At 41.8% G+C, this 12,019-nt stretch overlaps 2 protein-coding genes across 4 annotated transcripts in view; one reads left to right on the plus strand and one right to left on the minus strand.

The window, feature by feature from the left end:
• Window positions 1-12,019, minus strand: part of LOC135394256 (uncharacterized) — a 726,492-nt gene that overhangs the window by 37,835 nt on the left and 676,638 nt on the right. Inside the window, exon 15 of the mRNA XM_064624922.1 lies at window positions 11,682-11,796. Within this exon, the coding sequence (XP_064480992.1) occupies window positions 11,682-11,796 (115 nt within the window). The remainder of the gene's footprint in view (window positions 1-11,681; window positions 11,797-12,019) is intronic.
• Window positions 1,007-11,327, plus strand: LOC135394254 (uncharacterized). 3 transcript variants are annotated; one of them, XM_064624914.1, is made up of 5 exons: window positions 1,007-1,092; window positions 2,042-2,401; window positions 3,673-3,822; window positions 5,214-5,433; window positions 9,745-11,327. In XM_064624914.1, the coding sequence occupies exons 2-5, from the start codon at window positions 2,116-2,118 to the stop codon at window positions 9,809-9,811; spliced, it is 723 nt and encodes a 240-aa protein (XP_064480984.1). In that variant the 5' UTR covers window positions 1,007-1,092; window positions 2,042-2,115; the 3' UTR covers window positions 9,812-11,327. The 3 variants fall into 3 exon arrangements, with proteins under 3 accessions (XP_064480984.1, XP_064480985.1, XP_064480986.1); XM_064624915.1 differs by lacking the exon at window positions 1,007-1,092 and adding an exon at window positions 1,104-1,204; XM_064624916.1 differs by lacking the exon at window positions 1,007-1,092 and adding an exon at window positions 1,264-1,796.

Raw genomic sequence — 12,019 nt, forward strand, 5'->3', positions numbered from 1 at the left:
TATTTGAGGGAGGATAAGATAGTTCACAACAGAGTTGGTGCATGGTTCAAGGATGGAGGGATGCAGGACATCTTTTCATAACCAAAGGTGATCACCTCCTCTCTGTCCTGTCGTTCACTAAGGAAACACATACGTTCCTCAGTCGGAGCACTACTAAGTGACTGCTAAACGACAATAAGGACTGATAAAAAAAGTACAGGGAGTGGATTTTTATTTGAAGTAAAGTAGATTCAAATTTTGAACTTGGTCATCATGTTTATTTCGTTTTAATCTTTCGAAAATCCTGGAATCTTTTCTTTTGACTGTATTTTCATTTTTTTCACATTTTCTGAGTCACTGAGCCAGCTCCTCTCCATGGCTTCTTTTCTTTTTTTTTTTTCTCAAAATCGACGTGCAGTTGAAAGGAAAAAGATTTCAGGATGTTCGGGAGATTCAGACGAATCTGACGAGGGGGCCTCTTTCCTATTTCCAAAGACTTCCAAAAATGTTTCGGACAGTGGAATCAGCACTAGTTTAAGTAAGTATTTTCCGAAGGGGATTAATGTCAATGGTGACGAAGTATCAAACTTGCAAGTATTTCACTTTTTTATGCAGAAATGCATTCTGGATACTTTTTGATAAGACCTCGTATGTTCAACACATATAATGCCATGGTGTTTCCGTGTTGACTTTTTCATCTTGAAATTCCGCTTGCAGCGATATCGCAGTGCAAGAAACAAGAGGAAGCAAAGGTGTGTTAAATAGAATGTGACTGAGTGAATGAATTTAAAACTTCGACATCTTGAGTACAAAAGGAATATGCAAGCGAGAGGATGTAAATTTTACGTGAGCAACATGTCCCTGAGCTTGGAGTGAAGACAAGAGGACGAACAAACAAACGTGCAACACACCCTGCCTGAGACTGACCCCACTACCTAGGGCACGAAACAATGTGGTATTCGCTACTCGCAAAATATTCGTGGCGCGCGCGATTGATACGCGTCTGCTTCGTGACGTCACCAACTTCCGGCGTCTCACCTGGACGAACTAGCCAATCACTGAAACGCTCCCATAGTTACGAGTTGTTGCTGCCGCCGCTGCTACCTGCTGCGGGTAAGTTTGTTTCTCATTTCTTGTGCTGTAAAAACGCTGCACGTAATGCGTGAAATGTACACTGATAATTAACCGTTCGTACTTCTGTTTCATTTTATTTTCGGAATTAAAGGTAAGCAGTTGCCTCCCGATCAGCACTTCAAGTGAAACCGGTTTCCGGGGAGAGATGTTCGTTGTAAATGTTGGGGTGTGGTGTCGGTTGGGTAGCAGTCAAAGCGACTGCTACATATGTTATTTGTTTTTGAAAAGTGCATAAGCTTTGGAAGGGTATCCTACGTAAAAAGATGAAACGAGTGCCTTCGCATTATTATCATATACGGGGGATGCAGAGCGTACACCAAAATTCCGTGCCACCTGCTCGTACGGCCCTTGTGTACACCTGTCCGTTATCGGTTAATTTGTTCTGGCCACAAACATAGCCGCATATAGTGGCACCGCAGAGTTCGTTGCCAGTGCACATTCGCATTGTGGCGTATAAAAAGTTTTGAACTTCGCTCCTTTGTACCAAGAACAAGAGAGGGAAACTTCATCTCAAATTACTCCGGGCTTTTCTCCCATAGCTTATTTTTACTTTTTCGAGGGTAGGGGAGTGAGGGCATCCGCGCTCGATGAGAGCACCTCCCATTCGTACCTTTTCTCAAGACCAATTTGTAGCTGCTGTCCGTTTCATAAGACACACTGCTGCTGCTGCTGCCTTGAAACAGGTAACTCTAGTCAACTAAATATTATAATCGTATACTGCCAAAGAGCGCATCGAGTTACAGAAATTGCTATCAAGATTTGTTGCTGGATTACTTGTAGAGTAACTTCGCACGAGTTTTGCAAATCTAACACAACAAGTCTTATGTGTATAGATGTTTGGCAGGAAGATTTACATGGAACTGGAATAACTGTTACGTTGCCTCATACCCAAGTGCTCGCCTGATGACTATACATATCTTTCTTATAGAATCTTCTACGCTGATGTAGCAGAGGCATACATTGTGAGCAGCCTGTCACTGGGGTGACACACAGTATCAAAGAATGGAGAAGGCGGAGCGTGTCTTCCGCTACCCAAAGGCCTCCAACTTGTTGCTTGGGGCTGGGTTGGTAGCATTTTGTTCGACTATACTGCTACTGATCTCCTTCTGTAGTCCTTATTGGCTGGAGTCATATCAAGAAGCAAATTCTGAGTTCATTCGTCTTGGACTGTGGGACGTCTGCTTCAGAAACTACCGTCACCCTTCGTACCAGTACGATGAGACGTTTGACGGCTGCCACTGGATTCATTCGTTCGCTTACCAGAATATCAGGGACTGGCTACTACCAGGTACAGAACTTTGTGTCTTTCTACTCTTACAGCAAAATTGCACTTATGTGGTTTTAAAGGGTAAAACCACTAAGATGACACACGTGACGACGCATGAGCTGCCCGCTTTGGGTGTATGTGTTGCCTGATCAACAGGCCCAGTGTGATGTTTGATACTTCTGTGGTGCCATCCGTATATATTCCGAAGATTTTTCAACCCTGCCTTTTTTTGTGCCATTTTAAGTTTGTTTAAAAAAACAACCTTTCAAGAATGACTAATGTTATGTTTATTATTATGTATTTATTATCTGCGTGCGTGTCGAAACGAGGTTTCGAAGTAACAGCAGTGTATCAACAATCCATCAATGACATTCCAAGTGCCGCACAATATTGTCTTCCAAAAAGTATTGTTTGCCATCGCACACTAGCTGTTTCTCAGAATTAATAATTTTTTTGCTCCATTGTGTTTTCTGCGTGTTCTTTATCCCTGCCAAAAACATTGTGGAAGCAAAGTAGTCGGATTTAGGGTTAAGATCCCAGCATGTTTTCATGTCCAGAAATTCTGGGGCTCCAAGATGCCGAATCGCGGGGTTTCAGGGTGATATTTTTAACAACAAATCGTTAGTTATACGTGTGGAGAGGAAAGAACAGTATCTTACCATACTTCATTTTCAGGCATTCCTTCCGCGAAAAATCTCCGTTGCAACCCGTCCAAAACAGAAACAACTGGGTCGTCCACATACAACAAACACATTATCTGCTGACCCCACTTACCATGTAGCCGAGAGCAGCCAGGGTGTCATTAAAACTCTATAAAATCACAGGGATATTTTTCCAATCTATGAGACTAGACTACACAAAATATTGCAGAAATGTGTCTCTCGCTTTTTTTTTTTTTATCTTCATCAATAAGTTGATTTGAAAGTGAAGAGAAAAAATTGGTACAGCCTTTTGAGAAAACTAGACTTGGCTGCTCCAGACCAGAGCACAGGAGTAAAAAGGGAGATGAGCAAAACACATCAATAGGTAGGAAATGTGTGTTGTACTGGTATGCAAAAGCTTAGCTGCGCACATGGCTACAGTACTATACGAGCTGGTGGAGACAGTGGCACAGAAATCCCAATCAAGTCCTGGGATCCACATTTGGAAGCCCCGGGATTGTAAAAAAGAGCTTGAAATTCCGAACCCCCAGTCACATTAGTGTAACACCCACTCCTCCGAAACTATGATGTCACAAAGAATAGCATGGTCCAAAAAGCATGGTGTCCCACAAGTGTTATCTCTGCTTTCAGGATGGCTGATGTTTGTGCAATCTATGATGGCTCTGGCTCTGATCTTTGCCCTCTTGGCATTGATATTCATCAGCATCCTTCTAATGCGGTACATGTTGCGCTTTGAGATCATCGTCCTCATCATTGCTTTTATCCTTGAAGCCATTACATGTAAGTCATGCCTTCAGCTCCTCACCTCAAAGATTCTCTACCGTGATCATAATAGCTTCGGTGCCCAGCTTCAGTTTCATATGCAATTAACAAAAATTGACAACTCAATTGACAACGGTATATCTCATTGCAGTGTACATCCACTACATTACAATTACCTTTTTAACTTGAATGCAGATATCTCGAAATATCGTTTCTGGTGTCACAGAATGAACTCTAATACTTGACATATGTTTGTCACTTCTTATCTCAAAAAGTGTTTGAGAAGGAATTTGGATATCTCGAAATCTAGTCAAAGGAGGAAAAAAGAAAACAGACAGTCAGATACGGGTTTCTGAAGCCTATAGCTGCCCCCAAACCACATTGCAATACTGTGAGCAATCCAAGCATGGTGCAGACGTGCATTAAAACCCTCCAGCACCTCAAGCTGCGAAAGCCATGAAGATCTACTGTTTGCTAAGCAGACATTGTGACGTTTTTCAAAGACAAGTGATTTTGACACTTCATTTTGTGTAATTGCAGTCCCGTTGTGAAGTAAGTTTGCTGAAATGAATAAATTTTTGCAATGTATGATCTCTACATTGAAAATATCAGAATTTTGCTTATCTTGAACTGTGCTTATCTCGAATCTTTCCCGGTTTTCATGACTGCGAGTTAACGAGCGTTTGCTATACCTGCTTTTGTGATATTTTACACGATAAATTTTAGAATCTATTTTGCAGTATATAATACACTCCTCCCCTCTTGTGTATAGTGATACCCTTCTGTTCACATCATTGCACCTTGGCATGAAAGCATTCTAGGGTACTCCATAACGGCAAACCTGAGCAGGGCAAAAACACACAGACGTCTAGCAAAGCAGCTCTTTTGCCCCCATTCAGGTTTGCCATTATGGAGTTAATCCACCAGCTTGCCTGTGTCTACGCAATTTTATCATTCTGGAGTAGGAGAAAGCCAGCTATGCGGGTGTACCCTTGACAAGTATGCATTTCCTTATAGAAGAACAGCAACAGTTAAGATTGAACAGACTCAAATTTTCTAGTCCTTCCTGCCTATTTTCTTCTATTTTTGTCTTTCCGATTTCTTCTTGGAGTCGAGGAAATGTCACCCCCTTCAGTTATATTTGTGGGTGGGATGAAATGTGATAGCCAAGGTGCAGATATTGAGTGACAGTGTGCTCAGTTACAGTTTCGTTTTTGCAAATGCTAGAGGCTTGCGTGCTTGCGTGCAATAATTTAGCTTGTAACTGCAAGGAGTACGTGCGCAGCGGTGGAACCTGCATAACTCGTGCCACAACACGACATCCAACTTTTTTTTATAAGCACTCTTCTATATTACTGCTGCGACCCATTTTGTAATTGTGTCTTTGTTATTTCTTCTGACTTTTGCAGCTGTGCCGGTATTCCTTGCAATAGCGGTGTTTGGAGGCATGTGCTTCGAACGTTCGTGGCTACAGTACCCAACCTACAACCACCTTTCATGGGCATATGCACTCGCTGTTGTGGCGTTCTTTTTCCACGCAGTAGCGGCAATGATGCTGCTGCTGGAAGCCTTCAAGGCTCGTGAAAGACGCAGACGTGCCAATAATCTCATCTACAACATGCAACCCAGGTCTTGATTTCATTACCTCGTGCCTCATTGTAACAACTGTATGTAGTTCTCGTTATGCTATGTGTGCTGGAATCGACTCGGAACGCTGACGAAGTCAGAAAGCAGAAACGAATGTGTGGTACAATCGACATAATCAACAGATCTTGTTGTTTGTGTTAGAGAGGAAGTATAGTTTTCTGTTTGGTTTTGAGTTTCAGAAGTGTGTGTGTTAGCAGGTGACGGGAGCTGTATTTTAGACATTTTAAACATCGTCACGCTGTGTACTTTTTTCACCTTCACTTTGGTTTAGGCCTTATCTGTCATGATAAATGCCTTAGGAACTGAGATACGAAGCACTTTGAATATGCTCTGCAGTAGTAGAATGTACTGCCTTTGCAGCGTTAGTCTGCTGCACGTGATTGAGTGCTATAATTTTGTTTTGTGCTGTGTGCAAAGAGAAAGGCCAGGAATGGCAACATATGCAGATTCTTGATATGTTTAGTGACCGGTTTGAGAGTGCATGTATGTATCGGTGCGATATTATTTTAAGCTGTGCCAACAGTCTTGGCACTGTATGCATTAAAAGGGATTGTTCTCTTAAAAGTATAGGTATAGTCACAACATTACATATACAAGTTGAACCTCTATATAACGAAATTAAAAATTACCTTTTTAATTCGTTAATCCAAAAATGTCCAGAGAAAGTGGCCCAAGCACCGACCCACACCCCACAATCCATGCTACGCCTTCATAGGACTGGCGTAAAAACACAGAACACACGCTTATTATTGAATGTCGTGCAGTTTTCAATGAGTACAAATGTCATCATCATATTTGCCGTTCAGGAGCGTACGAAAAAGGTCCTGAACAGCACTTTCCGACGTGGTGAGCACAGGATGTTCGTAAGTCGCGGATAGGAATGTTATTTTTCTTTTCGGCCATGGACACAACATTGATTATCGCAAGTTCCTCATCAACTGACAAAACCTTCACGTTTTGAAGCGCACTAATCACAAAGCACCACTGGAAAACAAATTCGAAAAACAAATGTAACAGGGGGAGTGACTGCGCAACTCCCACAGCAAAAGCATGTGGCAAACGTGATGAATGCCTGATTCGCTAATTACGTCATTTCACATGACAATGCCAATAACCAATAAGAACATATTATCACGTTGACGTTACTCCTTCCCTCCCCTGTGGACAGGACTCATCCTCTCAATCTCGCCTCTCTCCTGCACACGAGGAGAGGCACATGCGACGGCAGAAAGAGGGTGTTTGCTGCCTACGGGCTTCGTAAGATAGAACGTGTCTAACGAAAACACTTCGATAAATCGAGCACAGAAATGCATTGGTGTCTATGGGGAAATGTACGTGCAACAGAAATAATACGTTAAATAGAGGATTTTGTTAAATCGACGTTCGTTATGTGGAGGTTCAACTGTGGCTGAGTACTCCTGAGGGAAAAAGTCCAGAGAATCCTCATCTCACCTGCTCATTAGATACATCTTTCTGTCTCTCCTTTGTGTCCTCATGGTGGTCTAACTTCTTTCTGACAGCAGCCACAGCCCATTTCTCATTAAGCCAGTTATGACTATAAAATTCTGTACTGTAATTCGGTACTCCAGTCTGTTCAGTTAAATACATTAAATTCTTAAGCTATCATTCATCGGCCAGCATTTCAATGCTCTTCCATAAAAACCTCAAGTAGCCACATGTCCTGATACATGTTATTGCTTGCCATAACTACAATGCTTCGTCTAACAAAGTGCAATCAATTTCTCCTCTCCACGCTTACTTGACAATGCAGGCCGGGTCCAAGTGGTGAGAGGAATGTCTCCTTCTGCCTGTGTATGCAGAACCTATTTTCTTTGACACAGTTTGCTGTGGTAGTAGCAGGTGTCTGTTTAGTTAGGTGATACTGCACCATATATGATTAGTCTTCTAGGAATCTGTGCAATGTAGTTTCTTAATTAGTTAGCTTAGAAGTAAATGAAGAGGCTGTAGTTACTAGTCCTTAAGCATGATGTGCTACTTCATCTTGGAGGAAATTTATTACCTGGCTTCTTACGATTAATTTATGTGCCACTACAGACAAAATTTCGTACCTAATTTATGTCACTGCAGTCCGCATGTCTGATGTTGTATTGTCCAACATATTTTTTCTCAATGTGATGCGGAAGTATCATAAAATTAATTTCTAGTTTTGAGAAGTGTGATGTCACGGTGTGCGGAAACAACCCACTGTCTAGCAACATTGCACGTCTAAGATAGATTACCTCCTCCTTACCACAACTCCTGGCAGTCTTCCAACATTGGGTGGAGAGTGGAGGCCAGGAAGGTTCGTACATTGCTGCTCTGAGGCAGATGCTAGAACCCTAAAACTATGAAGTTTTGCTTTCAAACATTGATGGGAACGTATAATGTACACTGACAGTGCTTACATTTTGCGTATACGTACTGAGCTTGTGAACAAGATTGATTTATGTTACGAAGAAAAAGAAAAGCATCGTTTTAGTCTGGAGTGGCACTTTTAGAAAAAATGTGCATGCCCTGCCGAACACGTGAATGCTTGGTATGTGTTTAGTTGCATGAAGTAATGCTTTGCATGTGACAGCTACAACAATGCATGTACTTTGCTCGATACGTGTTTGGGCACATGTCAAATTAAATTAATGCTGCCAAATATTTGAAGAAGGGTTATTTCATCTAATATACTGCATGTGATGTCTCTGTGTGCTTTTACGTACGATGGACGTAACGTTTCGAGGCAACAAATAACTGCCTTTTCAATATCATCATCCATGTAGTTAGTGTTGGTGTTTGGCCAATACAGGTACAAAATGCCATATATTCATTACTATTCGTTGTTATTTCTTAAGTGATTGCAAATATGTACATACATAAAGTTTAGAGCCCAAAACATCTTTGAACTACAGTAACTTCAAGTCATCAAATATAAGGACACATAAGACATTCAACATCCCAATAGCTGTAGTGAAAACGCATGTACAGTCGACCCCCCTTTATCCGGACGGTGCCGTTCCCGGTGCAATTGTCCGGATACCGGGGCATCCGGATAAATGAAACTACTGAATAGGAACGTCCTACAAAGCAAGATTTAATTAAAACACAGAAAGCTCGTCAATGACAGCTGTTTCAGTGTAGGCACTCAATTCCTGCAAACTTTTGCTACGTAATTGCATAGTCCTTCTTCCTCTTGCATATCACTGCCTTGCTAGCGAAGCTGATTCCTATTCTTCGATGTTTCGGTGCACAAGGCGGGCGATCAGGCGACATCCTTCAGGTTGGAGTCCCCCCCGTTTTTTTTATTGCGTGTTAGCGCCACGAAGCAACTGTGGCTATGAGCGGCGTACAGACGTGGACAGATGGAGAGAGGACAGCAGGAAGGAGTGGGGGATAGGGGGATTACTATGCGTCCTGGGCCGACTTGAGGGGGAACTGTGCCGACATTCGTCTGGAAAGTCTTCGGAAAACCTATTGAAAACCTCAGACAGCACAGCCGGCGGTAGGATTCGGACCCCCCCACCTCCCAGTCTTCAGCACGACCTTGGCTGCCACCATTGTGCACGGTTGTCTCCCCTTCAGAGGAATGTAGGTCGCTGACGTGTGATGGAATAACCCCAACACAGCGCAAAGGGTGACGAAGCGGGGTCAGCGTCTCCTTTTACTCACGGTAGTCCGGATAACTGAAGCTGGATTACAAGAATTTTCGACTTTCGTTCCCTGGAACTTTTGTCCGAGTCTTGTCTGGATAAACGAGAACAAAATACATGGAGGAAAATTCGTTCCCGTGCCTTTTGTCCGGATACCGCAGGATCCGGATAAATGAAGTCCGGATAAACGGGGGTCGACTGTAGTTGGCCACATACCTATTTCTATTGCCATTGTTGACACTTAAACTGGTAGCGTACTGATTAGCTGTAACATGACAGTCTATAGGTGGTAGTGCGAAAATCCTTCCTGTTCCTGTATTGTAGAATACATAGTACAAGAAAATTAGCTTTTTTGCAATATCTACTGCAGACTGACTTGCCTTTACTCATGTCACATTTATGGGCCCATTTCATTGCCAATTTGTGGGCATTTGAGGTATTGACATACGTGGATTGTAACCGAAGGTATGAGCATTAGAGGGAGATTTCTGTACGTTCTTGTCGGAAGCCAACAATATCGGGACTTTGTGCAGTATTTTCTAACAGTGCAGCTGTTTTGTAGAACCTGAAAGTATTGCAAGGAATGCCCGCTTCAAAATCTTTTGCTTCAGACTGTGCGGCCAATTAATTGTCGGTTGTCTCTTTTCCCGTTAAGGATGATGGGCCCGAACGAACCGCCGGCACAGATTTACCTGTTCCCTGCAGGGGGCACCACAGTCTGAAGGGACAATAGCCTATTGTCTTTTAAAGTTGCCCGAATGATCGCAAGAGTTGAGTGAGTCTGCATGAAGAACATTTCTTGTGCCTCAAAGAAACTCCGTCCAGTTAGTGTCAGTGTCAAGCGCATTTATTTATTGACTGTGTCGTTGTAACAATATAGTCTGTAACAATGTACGTTGCTGCTTACCACTTCCCACTTATCGCTTTGTCTTTCGACGACGTAATTTAATGGAATGCCGGTAATGCAGCATAATAAAGGCCCACAGTTTCAGGGCAGACCAAAAGCTCCAGTAGTGAGGCCTAGATCATAGTTTTTTGTACCGAGGAAATAATATACAGATTCAATGTAATAATAAAATTTTCAGCAGGTATTATGTGGGGTGACAAGAAAGAAAAATCTTGGAGTTGTAGACGCCACATAAAGGCAGAATCTGCAACTTTTAATTCAACTGGTGCGACATCATTAAGAAAATGCCAGTGATGCTCTGTTGTAATGACGTTATAGGAAAAATACTAGTCTCTCATTGACTTGTGGCACAAGATTTCTTTCACTGCATTGTGCTTTTGGTCAGCAGGTTGAGATCAGTCATGAATCGAACAAACTTCCTTTGCATCCGTTCTATTTGATTACATAAAATGTATTTTGCGCTATTTAATTAAGTATTTTTACAGAAATTTGTTGTCTGAAATGCCACACAAAGAGCTCTGGAAAGCTTTTTAGTTATGAAGGTGTTCTATTTGTGCCCCATTATAAAAGAAAAATCCTAATAAAGGTGTAAATTTCAACCAAGCATTACAGTGGTAATGCTTTATGCTTTATCTCGAACTGGCACTTGTTGATTAGTCTATTAGATTACGCAAAACAACTCGGGCCGGACATCTTTGGATGTCAATATCAGGGTCAGCAGTGCTGCTCTACTTGTATTTTGTGAGATCTCTAGACAACCAAACTGAATTTTACCGTTTTCTGTTTTTAGTTTTCTGTGGCTGTCAGATTTTTCTCGTTCATTTTTCCTGGTGCACCTTCTATTTCTGCAGCCCTTCAAATCAGGCAGTTCTTAGACTATGGCAGATGAGCTATAAAGAGCTTTGCATTCCCAGATTTCAATGATTTCTGATGATGACTCCTTCTGTCAGTTATAACAGATTATTTTGTTTAAAAATTTGCAGTGCGACCTAGTCGTTAGCTATACCTTCATTATAATTACTAACTCGAATTGCCACCCATCCTTGCTATCGTGTGTGGGCAGCTTACGTGGCTTTATTACTTAATTCACCAACATGGATGTGCAGCGAGCTGCGCATGAAAATCAAAAGTGAAAATCATGTCTGTGTAATTAGAACTATGCAGAGAGCTTGTTTAGGAAGTGCTATGGAAGTGATATTTTGCTCTATTTTACGCACCTGTGCATGAAACGAATGGCCAGTGCACATTTTTGTACAAGGGTGTTTATACTGAATGACTGTAAACATGTTTTGAGTTATGTTCAATACTGGTTAATAAACACGTGAACCATATTTTCTTATTTTGTCATTCTGCTGACTTCAACTCACTTAAGAGCTGTAAATTATAACAAATTAATCTTTCTGCTGTCTTTTGTTGATACACATTAATAGAGCAAGCTGACAACACATCATGAGTGTTTAAAAAACAGCAGGCAAAGAGGGAGCAATTTTCCAAGACCAGCATTTTCCCTGCATATGAAAAGTGCACATCCTCTATGAGAAGCATTGCTATGATTCATCATTACTTGGTCACAAGAGGACCAGGATCATTCCAGCTGTACCAGATGTGGTCATGCCAAATTGCTTTCTAAGAAAGCATGGATTTTTGAGCATGTGCTGGATGCATCGAGAAGTAAAACAACTTACCTGGAATCTTCTTGTCCAGACACATGTTGACCACATAATCTAATGTTTCTGTTGGAATATTGCCATCAAGTGCAATCATTGGAGCACACAAAATATGGGCCTCGTTTCTTTTAACCTGCGAATAATAGAAGCAAGACAATGTACCCTAGGCTGAAAAAAAAGTATGGCAGTCCATGGAGTGGGGTGAAGGTTTTTGGATACAGACAATCCTAATGAGTTCTCCAGCTAAGTCTGTTTTCACAAGTCAGACATCTACAAAAGACACAGATGTACACCATCTGTTGTCAACATCTCACACTTTAAAAACAGCAAAATAAATACTAGTACACCAACATTTT

This window comes from Ornithodoros turicata, chromosome 5, assembly GCF_037126465.1.
Source record: "Ornithodoros turicata isolate Travis chromosome 5, ASM3712646v1, whole genome shotgun sequence".
NCBI lineage: Eukaryota > Metazoa > Arthropoda > Arachnida > Ixodida > Argasidae > Ornithodoros > Ornithodoros turicata.